Source organism: Bombus pyrosoma, linkage group LG4 (genome assembly GCF_014825855.1).
Source record: "Bombus pyrosoma isolate SC7728 linkage group LG4, ASM1482585v1, whole genome shotgun sequence".
NCBI classification, from domain to species: domain Eukaryota; kingdom Metazoa; phylum Arthropoda; class Insecta; order Hymenoptera; family Apidae; genus Bombus; species Bombus pyrosoma.
Window position 1 is genome coordinate 4,963,290 of NC_057773.1, and position 16,983 is coordinate 4,980,272.

A 16,983-nucleotide genomic window follows, 5' to 3' on the forward strand; every position below is an offset into this window, starting at 1 on the left:
GGAGCATTTAATGTAACGTAACGATAAACTTAGGGTATCCAGGGTATGCCAGGAGATTGGAACGGTCCAGGCGGCCATTGTACGCAACCATCCGGTGATCGTCGCATGTCAGAACCCACCAGGGGTCACCAGGCCCAAAGAAATTCACCGCCTGTACCACCCAGACCAAGATCTGCTCAACTTCCAGAACATCATCCTAATCAGGAAGTCATTCTGGATGAGGTTGGAGAAGGTGAAATGGTGGAAAATAAGCTGGTCATTCCTGATGAGATGATGCAGTACTTGAACCAAGTAAATGTTTTCTTCAAGCATCTTATACGTAGTCAGTTCTATAAAGCAGCGTTCACTTAAGCTTCAATGAATCGGAAGATCGTGTTGTAACAACTGTATCGTGAAACAAGTAGCTATTTTATTCCAGAAATACTTTCGAATTGAATTTTGAGGGAAACAACTTATAACGATAAACAATTTCTTATAAACTAATGAATCAATGCATTTATTAATCTATTTTTTCTCTTCTCAGGTTCAAGCAGGAGGAACTCAGGTGAATTGTCGTAGCAGTCCCTTACCAATTTGCCAGTCTCCAATTTGCACAAATCCCTTACACTACCAACGTCAAGTACAGCCTACTTGCAACTACAACCAGTCTCACCAACAAACCTGCTATCCGCCACCACAACCAGCTCAACCAACATGCACGAACTATCAGAATACTTCTCCATCTCCCTACAACCAATGTCCTAGCTCTAGACCTCCTCAGCCTAATTCACAATACTGTCCTCCACCCACATATCCATCTCAACCAAACGGCGGGCAAGTGCTCAGTCCAGCAGCGGGTCAAGTCATGTCACCAGGATCTCACTATGCTCCCAGTCATATCAGCGATCAGCCTCTAACTTCACCAGCAGCTGGTGCCCTAGCGCCTCAGCATCCTCCTCAAAATCTCCCTCAAAACTCTGCTCAGTTAACTAGGAACTGTCCCCAAAACCACATGCACCATGGCTACTACCCTAGTTACAATTGTCAGGCACAAATGAACGCGAACTGTACCGGAAATCCAACCAGCCAAGTGAACCACCACACAAACCCCGTTTGTGCTCCACCGAATCACAGCTCTATGAACCAACAACAGTGCGTACAGATGCGCTCAGCTGGCAATTGTCCACAATTGTCTCCTCATTGCACTCAACAGCCAGCTATATCTAATCAGACAAGTATGAGCCATGCTAATCCACAGTGTGGTCAAGTAGCCAATCAATGTACCAGGCCAATGGTGACACCTAATGGCCAGGTGTCAAATATTCACCCTGTTCAGCAGAGCACAGTGCCCAACCAATGTGCTCAGATGTCGCCACACTGTTCTCAGCTGAACATCAACAACCAGGCTAAACCGATCACCAACATAACCAGTCTCCAGGGCTGTCAACAGCAAACACCACAGCAAAATACACCTTGCCTGCAAATGGCCAATTGCGCTCATCCCAATGGTGGCCATAGATCGGTGAACGATTCTGCTTTACCGAAGAGGACGTCTCCACAGTTGTGCACCGCTCAGCAGACCAATTGCAGGATACAACAGCAGCAACATAATTGTACACACAATTGTGCTCGAACCAATCCTCCAAATCATCAACAGTATAATTGTAGTTGTCAGTGGGGTTACGGGGGAGATCAATGTTACCACGAGCAAACCGGTGCTGCTATACCAGAGATTCAATGCAGAGACATCAGTCAGTCTCAACAAGGATCTCCTATGAAGCCTCCTCAAGGAATGAGACAAGATTCGTACAGAAGGACACTGGAGTATGTGCAACAGTGCAGAAACTGGTCTGGAAATGCACACACCCACGAAACAAATGTCTCTAGTTCTACTCACCCCATGTCGCTGCCACAGCCATTGCCATCAAGTGCCAATATGGTGGTCAACGACATGACTTCGTCTCTGAGTTCGTTGCTCGAGGAGAACAGATACTTACAGATGATTCAGTGAATATCATAATCGCGATATGAATATATAAATATAGATATATATTTTCTATCGTAACCTTTTTTGATACTATCGTTTAATAAGAATGTTGGAACGAAGAAATAATCCATCGAGATGGAACTTCTTGTATTTTTGATAAAGACCGAAGGCTTTTTCTTATTCTTTGTGTAGAAACGAGCGCATCTCGTAATTGTTAAGCGCCCAGTCGACGATCGCTTAAATTAATTGTTAATTAGAATTGTATATCGCGACATCGAAAGATGGATGACGTTCTCGGTGATTAAGAAACGATCGCAATCGAAGTGATACGTATTACGAGAGAGTTCAAATGTGTTTTCTACTACGCTGCGTTGTTTATAGAGTATAGTATGTATTTTGTACAAAAATTGACGGAACCTTGGGGTGCCTTACAGAACTAAACTAAATGGAATCACGGAGTAATTTATTATTTTTGGAGGATTGTATTTAAGACGTTTAACGTCCAAAATTCTGTCAAGCGAAATTTATAGGATTATCAAAGCACTACGCTTACACGCGAGATCTCCGTTGGATCGAGCTTCTGTTTGTCGCACAAAATTTTACGCGCGTGGATATCGACACCGCGTCAGAGATTGCGAGATACTTTTCGAGAACATCCTTGTAACCGTATTTTTGTACGACCAGTCTTTTCAAAGCGTGCCAACATATCGTTCTTATCGTGTCATCGTAATTTTATCTTCTTAACGTTAACGGCGAATGATAAACGACGTACATGGTGATTTTATAAAAATACATTTTCTATGCGATGATGCGACCTGCTAATGAGATTAATCGATCGAGATGAAAAAATAGACAGCCAATACTAGGATATAATGATGTGTAGATAAATCATACTAATGTAAGAGATTATTAATCAACGCTCATGGACAATGTGCATGATACAATTAGACAATCATTTCGAATGTATGTACTGATGGACGAACGAGTGGTTCTATGCGTGTGTCTTTCATAAGAATCATTGTAAAAAAAAGAAGAAACTAAAGAAATATTTCTGGATTACATATATTTGGTCTTTTGATCGACCGAAACGATCATAATAGAATCCCTCTAATTTTATAAAATGTATCATCGTCGAGTGCCTTTCATCGTCGTGTCGGTCGATGAGAAATTAAAGAGTACGTTGAACAGTTGAAAACTTAGCGTACCTAGAGCTGTTTTCTTTTTCATCTTTCCTTTTGTTATGCAAACGATTTTGTACGAATTTTATTATATCTACGAAGGGCGAGGAGTCTTGTGAATATTATACATATCTTATCTTATACATATAGCGTAGTGATTCAAGTATGTGAATGGAGGGAGCATGACAAGAATTTTACATCCTGAGAATTGTTAATTATTTTAAAATAAATCATATCGATCCCATCAACGAAATATTCTCGTTAGACGTGCTTCTAATAATCTTACCTGTCTCTGAACTATTACTGGTTTGATGCGTTTAATATTTAGAAAAAAGAAAAAAATACTTACAGAAGACATACGAAATAGATGAATAACAGATATCTGGCTTTTTCAAGGAATCTTTATTTATACAGTGAAATTAGTAGGTACAATTTGTAGAAGGTACAAAACAGGAACGGATTCCAGAATGATCACATACAGAATCTCGGTTAGGAACAACGAGACGTTACTTACATCGATAAATTCATGGTACATTGATAATAAAAATATTGGAGCATGAAAAAGGAGAAAAAAGAAGTTTAGTAGAAATATTCGTATCGATAGCTTTGAATCACAATGATATGTTTCAAAGTCTTTCCTTAAATTACGAAGACAAATTACATCTCTTACGTAGATTTAATTGTTAGACGAGGCGACACGTTTTGTTCGTGAAAAATACGTATCTTTTTTTTTTTTAAATATATAGGATGAGCCTAAAAAAATAGAATCATCCTAAAATTATATAATTCCTCTTGGAAGCGAGAGCCGACACGTTTTTTGAGACGAGACTCAAACAAGCGTGTTCTTCACGTTTCTGTGCACGACGGAAATAAACGCGACGTAAACGAACGATTAAAAATTGTAGGCGTCTCAAGACGCGTTATCGGGTGGTGGTTCGTTAGGAACGCCACTCGAGTCGGGCTTCTCGGTATTTTTGGCGTCCTCGGTGGTCGATGATTCAGGTACCTGAACAATAACACAGTCATCAGATACGTCGTTCTGTAACTTATTATTAAATATATTATATCAGTAAGCATACTATTATCAAGTATGTAGTATGTGAATAGTAAAAATAGAATAACAGGCCTACCAGTAGAATATTTCAATTTGCTAAATTATTATTTAATATACCGATATGTATTTTCGAAATTATTAAGATACACTAAGACGAAGAAGTAATGACAGTAAAAAGTTAAAAAAAATGGATTATATAAACGAAATATTTAGTATTCCGTGAATAAAATTCAAAACAACGGACAAAAAAATAAGGAAAAATTGTTCTTAAAAGAAGACAATAAATTTGAAGTAAAGAACCTGCTATTGTCAGACTGCGATGACATTGCACGTAAATATCAAACCCACGACCACTTTTAATAGAACGTTACGCGCGAAACCTACCAATGAATTATCGTCTCGTGAACTCAAAGAGTACACGACACGTGCCAAAAACTTGAAACCACGTATTCCATTCACCAGTAAACGCAGGAAGCTCACAAGCTAAAATATCTTCTACGATATATGAAACATCCATACCTGACGAGGTAGATCCGACAAAGTAGTCCTTAACCTTCGACTAGGTAGGACATCAGGCATGGGAGGAGGAACAGGCGGTTCCCCATAGACTTCATGAAGCTCCTCTAACCTAGTACTCAACGCAGAACCTCTTCTATTGGTCGCGTTCATTTTATTCATCAACCATTTCGCCTGCTCTTCCAATCTTTTCAACCTATCTTCCCTGGCAGCTAAAGCTTCTTCCGGTGTCCTACTCTTTGCACCAGGAACCTTCCTGTCTTCCTGTTTTTCAGATCCACCAGCTTCTGCCGAACTCGCGTCTCGTTTTCCAGTTTCACCTGGTGAACTCGACGAAGCAGATTCTGTCGTGGCAAACTCTTTGACAGTCTCTATGCTCGACGAAGAGCCCACAGAAACGTTATCCGAATCGACAACGCTTTCCATTGGTTTGGTGGGTCGTTTTTCCTTAGAACCCACCACATCCTCGCTTGTCGGCGTGTCGAAAGACGAGGAAACTTGTCCGTTTGACAACGACGCGCCGAAAACTGGAGCAAAAAATCGATTAGATGGACCGACGATCAAGGGATCGCTGAATTGGACGTTTTTCACGATCGAAGGTGCCACGCTGGACGGAGGAAAGGGCCCAATAGAGAACACAGGCTGTGTGTTGACTACACTGGTTGCACTAGGTACATAGGATGTGGACAATTTTGAGGAGTCTTCGTTCTTTTCTTTCTCACCGTCCGTATTCGTCGTGCTTCGAGCATCTTCCATTGCGATCGATGACGATCCACTGTGAGTTTGTACTGGAGCATTGAGACCGAAAGCTTTGTTGGCGTCTTTCACGATGACTCCTTCAGGCTCTGGAAGACTTGTAGACCAAGATTCGATGGTTGGTACCATATGATCGCCCTTGATGTCTTCTGTCACACTTTCATCGTTTGCAGCTTCGAAGGTTGCTGACGTCACGTTTATACTGCTCTCGATTCCTATGAGATTCTGGATGACGTTTGTCAGAGCCTGGTCCAGGGGATTTAGCGATTCTTGTGGACTTCCTGGGATCAACTATCGAAGGAGAGAAGTCCTGAGTACTTTGCTATTGTCAGTGAGTTTGGATTTAACAGAAAATGTATTGAATGGTTGTCAACTTACTGGTGACTCGTTTATGGATTCAGCATTTAGGGTTACCTCCGCGACTTCGGCCTCGTCTAGCTCTGCTTCTGTTTCTGGAGTAGGCGTTCGTTGCTCCAGTGTCGCTGAGGAACCTGTCTTTGGCTCGGATAGCTCGGTGTCGGTCGGTTGCTCTGATTCTGTGTCTGGTGTCGGTGCTCGAGGACTCTCCTAAGGATATAGTTTTCGTTATGTGTATATCGTACATTTTTGTTATATGTAAAATTTAGTATTTGGAATATATTTTATGTGATATATAAAATTGCAAGATTCTAGTAGACGTTAAAGACAATCGGATTATTAGTAACCTTTCGCGGTCTTCTGCGTGGACCTAATCTAATTCTTCCTTCCACAGCGTTGTCTTCTTCGTCGGTATCATCCCCTCGTTCATCGCTGAACCCACTTTCCGCACTGTATCGAACAATTAATAAGAGTTCATAAGTGATATGAAGATTATAATTGGAAACTTATATCCTTATTTTATATTAGACATGTAAATTAGTTGGAGGCATTCGTAGACTGAAATATTTTGCTATCTTACAACAATTCCAAAGAAACCACATCTATAACTTCGCTTAATGTCGTCGAACGATAAAAATTACTTCAATGAATTACATTCATATCGTTTCTGCAAATTACCTATTGTTGAAAGAATCATGAGAAGCTAGAGCTTTTCTGGCTGCAAACTCTCTTCTCAAACTTCTCCACTCTAATTCCGTGTTCGTGTTCTTCTGTCTAGCGGATTCCCATTTCTCGCGGCAATACTCCAATTCCTGCTTCAATTCTTGTAACATTTTTCGCTTCTGCTGCAACTCGTATCGAAGAATCTTCTCGTGCGTGTGCAACTGATGATGTTGTGCTTGCATTCGATCGACTATCGTCCAGGTTTTGCTTAATTCCGCCGACACCGTCGATAATCGCTTTTCCTAGAGACGTATGCGAGAATTAATTTAAAATACTGTTTTGTAAGACAATAGGGAGAAGGAAAGGTGAGATTCTTATTTGTTACCTGTTCACCGAGTTTACATTCTAAATGAACGTTCAACTGTTTCATTCGATTCATCTCCTTCTCCAAGTGTTTCTTTTCTAATATTAATTCTTTTAGGCGAATATACGTTTTGCTGACTGAAATCACCAATCTAGGACCAGCTGGAGTGTCGACTGACTTGTAACAGATATTGGGGTCCGAAGAGGATGCCGCTGAAGCGGACGGAGCACATTCTGCGTGACAGCTCAGCAACTCCAACAAGACACGCCAAACCTGAAACAGACAATATCTCATCATTAGACCGCGAATCTTTATGCGAGTTTACATTTTTATGGATATATCTACCCTGAATGTTTTACGAATTTTCTACTTTTTCTATTTTTACATCATTTAATCCTTCCGAAACAGATTTTTCTTCGAAAAATACGATAATATAATAATATGAATCATAATATATTCAAATTTGAAAAAAAAATGGATTAAATATAATTTACCAAACGAGATGTACAGTTAGGTCACATCTCAGTGATGCGAGGAGGATTCTAACGATCCTGTGAAAGGATTAAATTGCTCGTAAATATTTGAAAGAGGAAATGAAATTTGTAATTCTTACTTTAGGTAGATTGTGAGCTATGTCTTCTTGTTGTAAGTCGTCTTCCTTTTTCTCTGCTTCGACCTCGGTTCCGTTCTCTCCGTCAGCGCGTTTCTGAGACGGTTTGCTGCCCTCGACTTGCTCGATTAAATCGAGAAGAAGCTTAGGAAGCGCGGCGGCCTCGGTGCCTTCCTCTCTCGCCATGTTGCAGATCAGGTCGTGATTCTCCTGTTAAAATTCCATCGTACGATACTCGTGAACCAAAATCCACAACAGGTATGGACAAAAGCATGGTCAGTTTTAGGAAAACATATCATAATTCTCCAATACCTGAAGTAACTGAGTCAGTCGATCGAGATCCATGTCGGCAGAGGTAGCACCCAACAGCATCTGCGTAAACAAGCTATTAATCAGAGACATCTGATTTTGAAGATCTCTGCAGTCCGCTTTGGTGAGTCCCAACTGCGACTCCAAATTTGATATTTCCGTATCCTGCGTGTCGATCTGTCCCAAACATACAGAGAAAACTACATCTGAAACGTGCGTTCTATCACAAGAGAGGACATATTTCGAATATTATTCTAGAATATCACATTTTCCATTCAATTATTCGAATAACAGAAAGTTAATAATGACTGTTCTATAAAAAAAAAAATAAAAAAGAAAATTGGGGTGACTTTCTACCACATGGAAACTCACTGCCCAAGTGTTTTTCACCTTAAAAATTTCTGTATCACTAAATTTAGTTTCATTCAACTTCAAGAAAATTCAAGTCGATATTTTTAGTGCTTTTTGCAAAAGATGTCCCTAATACTTAACGTAGCGAACTCTGGATCATGCTATTGCAGGTGTACCGATTTATAAACTTAAAAGATTTATGAAATAAATTAGATAACTTATAGACTTAATACCTTCTCGTCAGCCTTCTTTAGATCTTCCTCCAAGCACTCGCACTTTTTCAACGAGTGATCCAATCTGACCCTAGTTTCAGCTAACTCTCTTACTGCCGTCTCCTTCAGTTCGTTCAGCACTTTCAGCCTCTCGTTGTAGAGGCTCTTCAAGCTATTGATATTCTCCAGCTGACGTTCGCACTCCAGGCCAACGTCGTCCTTCTGTTCTAAGAAGCTTCTGTCCCCAAGTTGCAGCAGAATCTCTGCTAGATGGTCCTTCAGATCGTTGGCAGCACGTTCCCTGAAGTAAACGGCCTCTCGCGACCGGTTGGTTATATCCGACAAGCAACGGATGCGGTACCGATGCTGATCCGGTTCAGTCTCCAAATGGTATCGCAGATCGTCCACCTTGTCCATTTGAATGCGGATGTCGTTCCTTAGCTCGTCGGATATCTGAATTTTACAATTTAGATCATTTCCTGATATTTGTGGAGTTAAGTTTGGAACTTATCGATAATTAAGAAAGCCAAGTTTGTACCATTAATTGCGAAAGTTTATTAACAAGGGAAGTTTCAGAAATCATTTTGAAAATACGTACTTTGTCAATAATTATAGGAATGAAATTCGATTTATAAGTTTCTGAAGGTTTAAGGAAGATAGAAGTTTCGAAAATAATTTGGCGAATAATATTTCGATATTTATGGGACCGCAAATTTTGGCGTTCGATGTTGAGACAAGTTGCGGAAATAATTTCGGAGATATTTTGCGAATATTTATGAAGATAAAATGTGGATCATAAACTTGAGCGTTACATAAACTCGACGTTAACAGAAAATTTCGGAAGCAGTTTTGATGTTTCTAATGAAGTTCGGTTCGTGGAACGAACTTTTTACTTTCCTTAAAACGCTAAAAATAACGCTAAAGGACAAAAGTATAGAAATTTCAAAGCTTCCAATTAGTAGAAATCTTCGACTGACCATTTTTATCAACAAAGGCCGTTTTAAAATTAGTTGATCGTGGGAATCTAAGCGTTTAGCTACTCTGTAGGTTAAACTGTCTCTTTGTTCCATTCTGTTTCGTTCTGTTTGCTTGCCTCCACGAGAAGTTTGTTTTTAAAGCGAAAGGTGTAAACTTGCCGGCACGTGCTCTCTGTCTTAACTAGATTTGAAAACAGCTTACAAAGGACCGATTTCAAGCGACCGACTTTGTTCCAATTTTAATCAGCATAGAACCCTTCATTTTCTACGCGATACTCTATTATAAAAAAAATACAGAAGAAAAATTTACTTTTAAAATGCTCGTTAGTCGTTGAGCTTCTAGACGTTGCGCGGCCAATTCGCGTTCGCTTGCTTTCTCATCTTTCTCTCTAGACTTCTTCAATCTGTCATTTGCCGCGATTGTTTGAGCTTGTTCATCTTTCTGCGCGGACCTTAAAAGATCCAACATTCTCGAAGTTTCCGAATGAGCCTCCTTCTCCGCGTCTAATTCTCGTCTAAGCCGCTCCATTTCCGACGAAACTGCTGCTATTGCTCTTTGCCTTGCCTCCCTCTTCACGATTAATTCCTTTTTGAAATCTTCTATGTTCGTCGTGCGGTCGACAGGCGGACTTTCTTGCGGATCGTCTATCGATTCGATCGGACCTGTTTGAAGTAAAGTGATCGTATGATAGTTTAAACAATCATAGCACATTCAGTTTTTCTTCATCTCTTTACAAGAGAATTTTTATGTCTTAAGAGCAATCGGGGAAAAGTTTATTAATCTATTGTTATTTTGAATACAAAAGCACACGAATTTCTCTTTAAAATTAAATACATATATTATGTGCATTAACGAAGATAATAACTTTTCTATCGCGTATTTATTTCTGAAAAAATTATTGTTGGAGCCTAGAGCATCACATGTCTTTTTGAAAAAATATAAAAAAAATGTATTTCTATTACCAATAATTGGCGAAAATGATGTTTCCACACGACCTAAACAAAATTATATCCTTTGGAAGGGAAAGTTGCGAAGATATAATGATTCCTCTTACATCTATTTTACCATATTCCTAGGTCATATCCACTTTGTACAAAAAAGAAAGAGTTTTATCCCTGCCAACATCGTAGTTGATATTAATTATAGTTTAAATCTCACTAGCTGAACGTACCAACGTCTTCCTTCAGATCGTCATCATCCTCGTCCTTTCTCTCAGTCTTGATAGTCTCCTTCAGTCTTTGAATCTCGTCCAAAGCGTCCTCGAGAGCCTTTATCTGCTTCTTCTTATCGGATATCTCTTCCGACAGCTGTGCTTTTAATTCCGAAGATCTCTGGCTCTCGATATTTATGATTTCCTCTTTTTCTAGCAACGACTTCTGCAGATCTTGCTCGAGACTGGAGATCTTCGCTTCGGCAGTGCCCTTTAACACGTTAAAGTTATCGATTTCCTTCAACAATCTCTCCGTTTCCTTCGTAGCGACGTCGAACTTTGTCATTAAATTTTCGTACTCTTGTCTGCGCTCTTCCAAGCTCGATTCCGCTTCCTCGTGTCGCGTTTTTGCTTCCTATAAAATAATCATCGCTCTCATTTTCGATAAATTCGATAAATAAAAGGCCGAATTATGGAAGAAAGGCTACGAAGACTATATCTTCTAAATGGAAGAGTTTAATGGAGTACGAGAACATTAGATGGAGAATGAGAACATTAAGCAGAGAACGAGAACATTAAATGGAGAATGATCCATTATAATTATAAAAAATTATAAAATGTATAGTTCGTTTTAACCTTACGATTTAATTATTTACTCGTTTCTGCATGATTACGGTTTCTAGAAATATATTGCAATACACAAACTATATAAACTACAAAAATGAGACAAAATATTTTAACAGGTATTTTAAACAAATTAAATTTAAAAAATTCGATCGAGTCTCCAAAAATGAAGAAACACGAGCAAACTCACCTTGTAAGCCTTCGTCAGCTTCCTCACTATCGCCTTCTCCTCCGTCAGCTCTTTCACCAGCCTCTCGTTCTCACATTGATACTCTGATCGCTCAGCCATCAGTCTTTCGACTTCCTCCAACAACCTCGTCACTTCTTTCTTATCTACACCCTGTTCCACTTCATCCTCTATTCTACCTTCTCTCGCTTCAACCTTCGATTTCTTTAAATGCAAATTCGAACGATCACCATCGTTCCACTTGGAGCTTCTAACATCTTCCTCGACGTATGCGACGCTTACTCTAGAAACAGTCTTTGCTCGAGCCTCGTCCACTTGCGTTTTAAATTCGTGTTCAGGTACTTCGATGCTATTTGGAAGCCTATCACACAGATCATCGATTGTTTGTCGACAATTCGAGTCTTGAATCTCCTTTGAATCACAGATACTCGTAGAACATTGTCTTTCGTCTTCTCTATCGAATCCTCGAGTCTTCACCACCGTCTCCAGCCTTTCTATCCTCGAACGAATCTTCCTTAAGAGGCTTTCCAATCTCTCGATCCTAATCTCCATCCTACGCCTTTCATCTTCATCTTCGTCATCTCTTTCCTCGTCCATCGTCAGTCTCTTCCTCAAAGCTTCGTCCAGCGCTTCTGAAGAAACTACCCGTCTTCTCAGTTCCCTTTCTCTCGATAACTCCATGTACAGTGCCTCCAAATTGGCTAGAGTCGCCGTGTTCGCGGAAGCCAACTGCTGATTGGCCATAGCAAGCTGCGAGATCACCTCCATAGCCTTTTGGTTCTGCTGAGAGAACGAAGGGCTATGTTCCTCGGCCGTCTGCCAACCTGTCATCTGCGCGGCGTACGTCAACTGCAATATAAATAAGTGGACTAATTTCAGAGACGTTAATTGAACCGAGCCGATCGACGATCGGAATTCTGGTTCAAGGAATGGTTACGCGGACTAGCCTGTTGCTTTCTTTGCATTGCGTTCTACAGACTTGCGTCACGATATTACGTCCGTTTCAATGGTAAACGAAGGGAAAGATAGGAACGACAGAAACTAGGAATTAGATAAATTTTGAAAAAATAAATTAAACAAATCTTGAACGCGTGAACAGTTATCTTAAAGGTACGATAAAAGTTAAAGATTATTCCACTGAATATCCAAGCTTATTAATACGGTGGATAATTGATTGCTTAAGCATCTTTGTGATTGTCGCGAAATATGTACATACTCGCGTTAAACGTCTCATAGTTTCTATGTACATTCTCAAATCTGTTTCAAACTTTTCCGGCTCAACGATGATAGTCAATGTGCCTGGTTACAATACCATTGATATTTCGTAAATATCAAAATGCCCGGCAGCCACTGTAACCCTAGTTCAAACGCTATTAATCATTTCCTTTAAATCCTCTGCAAAACGAATACTCGATACCAATAAATCTTTGCGATCAAGAGGAGCAACGGATTCTACGCTGTACAAGAACTTACGCGTAAACAGTAGCAGCGGATGCCAAGAGAATTCGGTTATATATTCTTAGCGTTTCTTGAGTCTGAATAAAATTCTGCAGCTCCTTGAGGTGCGCGTATCCATGCAATCGTTACAAAAAAGACTGTTCTTACGACGAATCGTCGACGAACTTCTTCAAGCTCGATCCACGTCGAACGATCTACGAGAATGTACTGGCACGAGGCTTAGGACGTTCGCCGAAGAAGCTCGAGACACGAGGGGCACGTGATCGCGATCGATGCCTGCGAACTCGACGCGCCACGGTGGCCGTGACTCAGCGTGTTCTCCCGAAATCATGAGGAGCCACGAGCTTTTTGGATACTCGCCAGATTTCCCACGAAACAAAAGAGCGCGCCTGGGAAAATCTCTTGCCGACATCTACGTCGCCGATGAGCTCCGAACAAAAGCTTTCGCGTTTTTCTATTGCGTTTTCCGATTATTCGGAACGTGTACGCTATTGGCGAGATGTTCGAATAAGCTGTGTGTTTAGAATTTCACCAGTTTCGAGAAGACTTTGAACATTATAGAACTGTATAGTTTAGAAGGAGAATTTCAAAGGAGATTTCGAAAATTTCAGAGAATTTTAGGCAGAAAGTTAACTTTGGATTTTGCTATCATGAAGATGATTTTAGACATTGATCATCGAAAGCAAAGTAATTTGACGAAGTCAGAATGAAAGTACACTGCTGATCGGATGTTTGAAATTGTTACTCGTATTCGTAGAATTTACAGTTTAAAAGAGGAAGTTGATTTAGAACTTTGTTAGTTTAGAGAAGTCTTTAAACGTTAGATTTATTATCTCGAAGTGACGGCAGATCTGCTAAAGCAATGAAAATGATCAATTCGTAATTTTTAATAGGTATATGTGTATTTTTTCATGTATCTTTCATTTCAATTTCTTTGGTACAAGCTTTACATTTCATTCGTTGGTAGTTCCAATGTCAATAAGAAAATTGGCCGGCGAATCAGTGAAGATACTTTTGAAACGCTTCGACTTTGATTCTCGAGATGCGACCAAGATCGGGGAATTTTGTTTCTAGGAATATTTGCAAAATGGTTTGAGTGGGCCTATAGCCTGGTTTTATTGGCGTTTTTAATAGGAAGTGATGTAAGAAGTATTACTATATTTCAAAGATCTTCTTTCACGTCGAGACAATCGGAACCTGTGAATCATGCTGCCGAAGATGAAAGTTGAGTCATAAAGAGAAGATAAGTACTGGAAATAAAAGAAATACGAGACGTAAAGGTGGTGTGCATATTTCTCCATTGAACTGCCCTTTCGAATTCACAAATGGAAAATCGCAAGTTCGTCCGACCAAGTATCTCCCTTAATATTACATTTGCAACCAAGAATATTCATATACGTACGTGTATATCGATCATACAGTCTTCCAAAGAATGAATTAGGCAATCTATTAGAAAATTAGTCAACTGAAAATACACGAACAACCATTGTCTCCACCCTGGACAAATTCCAAACTTCTTTTGTACTTCTCTTTTAATTCTACTCTGACGCCAATGAGATTCTCCTAAGTATCTTATTTATGAACTTGTTTACGTTCTACTTTCTACTTACGATATCTATCTTCCGTTGGGTCCTGGGATTTCCGGTGCACCGAATTCGCAAAGATTCATCACGGACGACGATATATTTTCGCGAGCCAACTGTCTACAGCTATTCTGCTTAACTGCAGCCTAAGATAAAAACTTCGCTTACCAAAGTTTCTCGTCGTGGGGATCGCAAGTTCGACAAACTCGGTGCTGATGGTCTTTGACTGGAACGTTCTTCGCTTCTGAAGGTCGCGTAAGGACTTGGACCCTGCAAAATTCCACGGAATTAAAATAAAATCCGATATATAACAGTGTTTAAAGCATTTTCTCGTGGCTTGTCTCGTCTCGGCGTTCCTCGGAAGCTAACACGATAAATATTCGTTTTATATTTAACCTGCGATCGAGGTTCTTCACCCACGTCGAACGCGCTGGTCCTCGTCCTTTGTCGTATATTTTCGTTCGCGTATTCCGGATAGCAGGATTCCTCCGTCCCGTAGACAAACGTCTCCTCGCTTTGTCTCCTCAAAGCTGCCGACGAGAACGGTGCGCTGCTACTACTGCCAGCCGCACCCATACTGTACTTATTCTACTTAGCAAACGCTAATCTCTTCGTTGACGTCGCGATTTACAAGAGCTTCGTTTGATCTGTTTCGAAATAGAAGCTGCGAGGTGTCTGGAAGCATATTTCAAATCATACAAATCAAAGGTTTGTACATTTCATTAATTGTAGCCTTATCTTCGTTTTTCATTGGAGTTTATCAAACGATTCTATGATTTTTCAGTTTTTATTATTCTAGGATCTTTGAATGACAGCATGTAGTTTATAGAGTTTTAAGTCGATAGAATCCTAAACATTATTTGCCGTAGAATTTATTCATTATTTTCTCGATGTCTTTGGGGTGCTTCTAATTGTTGAAAATTCTGGAAAAAGGGATTCTACTTGTTCAGTCCACAATTCTCTCTTTACTGTCTCCGATAACCTTTTTAGTTAATAATTCTAAATTTTAACATTCTGTTTCTGTGAAAGCTGTTCCCAACAAAAATTTCTAAACTTTCACGAAATCGAGGTATGAATATCACCTGAACACACGCGAGACCTCATTATTATCATTTACTAAACTGACGCTAACTTTCCGATAACGTTATCAGTTTTACTCCCCGTGGAGTTACGAAACACGAGAACTATATGAAGATAAACGAATCTATTCTTTTAGTTGCCGCTAATATACCAACTCTCGATTAGCTCCGTAGAGTGAGCGAGTTGGCACAGAAGAAAAAAGTCAGACCGGGTCAGCTCGTATTTTTAGAAGACATATCTGTCTAGATTTTTTATTTTAAAATCTACCGTCAGCCTTCCTTGACAAAACGAGCAACAACGAACCACGAAAAGAAGGAAATTTGTAAAAATGTAGTTGTTACGAATAAAAACAAATAAATCAGAGAACGGAATTTCTCTCTTGTTTCTTTCGATGCTTGAGATTCCATTTTTTCCTTCCTGCTGGAGATCAAAGCTACTTCTTTTACGGCAGCGAATCCTCGAACAAGCTTTATGACTCGCGTGCCGCCGAGTCTTTCCTCGCGATACGAGGCGCGATGTAAATATGACTTAAATATAACTCGATCTACGATCGAAAAGCGCCGCGCATTTCCCAACGGAACTAACGAAAACAAAGAGGCAACAAATCTAATTTTTTCAACTTTCCTCCATTAGCTATTATCTTATAGTATATTACAATAAATATGTTACACGTAGATTACTGCAATTAAAGGGATGCGCAATGAAAACGTATACGGATATACAAATAGATACGAATATAACAAACGAAGAACAGAAAAGGGGAACCAACTGCGTCAATCCAATTCTTCAAACCTTCCAATATTAACGTTTGAGCTAATAAAACAACTCGATAGTATTATTGCTAAACAAATTTTCTCTGCCCTCATCAAATATCCAACTCATCGGAAAACTTGCTCTTAAAACTAGAAGGAAGCCAAGCAATGTCCACTTTGTTCAAAATGTTATCATATTTCTCAGATTATTCGATTCTGCCAAGAAATTAGTAGGAAAAAGAGAACAAATCACAGACAATCCGGTGCGGTTGCCGCAGAAACGATCAACAGAGACAGAACACGGGTCGAAACAAACGTGAACACGAGTCGCAAGTCCGATGCCATAAATACATCATAAATAGATGTACGGAGCGGTTCGGCACGCGATCCAAATTTAGATCCATAAGAACGGTCCGACGTACCTCTTCCAATCTATCGAGTATAATTTAAAAACGTCCACGCGTTTACATGGTACAATCACGAGGCAGTGTTGCGCGAAAGTCAAAGGAAATTGCGAAACGTGAAATAGTATCGAGAGGAAATTCAAATGGCGGACGCGAGACGAACATGTCACTCGGTTGTAGTTTCCGCAGATCGGGCGATTTTTAGGGTGATTTAGGTTGTCACGAGTGGACTCACCGGTGGTCATCCGAATCGTGGATGGTTCGCAGGGTTCGATTTCTTTAGGGTCAACGGCGACACTTGACTACCGCCGCCGCTTGCGGCCAGCGACTCACTTCTCTAAAAATACTGTTTCGAAAGACCGCGTGCGCGAGAACGTCCAAGCGTTCGCTTCGGTTGTCGCGCACGCGCGATTGCCACTTCCGTGTGACGC

At 40.1% G+C, this 16,983-nt stretch overlaps 2 protein-coding genes across 11 annotated transcripts in view; one reads left to right on the forward strand and one right to left on the reverse strand.

Annotated features, from left to right (window-relative positions):
• LOC122567176 (transcriptional activator cubitus interruptus) overlaps window positions 1-3,397 on the forward strand; it is a 143,937-nt gene extending 140,540 nt beyond the window's left edge. For all 7 annotated transcript variants that reach the window (XM_043725471.1, XM_043725472.1, XM_043725473.1 and 4 more), the window contains 2 exons: window positions 34-291; window positions 524-3,397. In XM_043725471.1, the coding sequence (XP_043581406.1) occupies window positions 34-291; window positions 524-1,990 (1,725 nt within the window). In that variant the 3' untranslated portion in view covers window positions 1,991-3,397. The remainder of the gene's footprint in view (window positions 1-33; window positions 292-523) is intronic.
• Window positions 3,398-3,527: 130 nt separating this feature from the next.
• LOC122567175 (flagellar attachment zone protein 1) lies at window positions 3,528-16,928 on the reverse strand. Of its 4 annotated transcripts, XM_043725469.1 has the most exons (16): window positions 16,788-16,927; window positions 14,713-14,991; window positions 14,485-14,586; window positions 11,279-12,124; window positions 10,486-10,879; window positions 9,624-9,976; window positions 8,358-8,789; window positions 7,777-7,950; window positions 7,468-7,674; window positions 6,876-7,127; window positions 6,506-6,792; window positions 6,175-6,277; window positions 5,849-6,037; window positions 5,437-5,761; window positions 4,718-5,241; window positions 3,528-4,189 (listed from the first exon to the last, which is right to left on the reverse strand). In XM_043725469.1, the coding sequence occupies exons 2-16, from the start codon at window positions 14,890-14,892 to the stop codon at window positions 4,055-4,057; spliced, it is 4,503 nt and encodes a 1,500-aa protein (XP_043581404.1). In that variant the 5' UTR covers window positions 14,893-14,991; window positions 16,788-16,927; the 3' UTR covers window positions 3,528-4,054. The 4 variants fall into 4 exon arrangements, with proteins under 4 accessions (XP_043581404.1, XP_043581402.1, XP_043581403.1 ...); XM_043725467.1 differs by having other exon boundaries at window positions 4,718-5,761; window positions 16,788-16,928; XM_043725468.1 differs by having other exon boundaries at window positions 3,528-4,150; window positions 4,718-5,761.
• Between the last annotated feature and the right edge of the window lie 55 nt (window positions 16,929-16,983).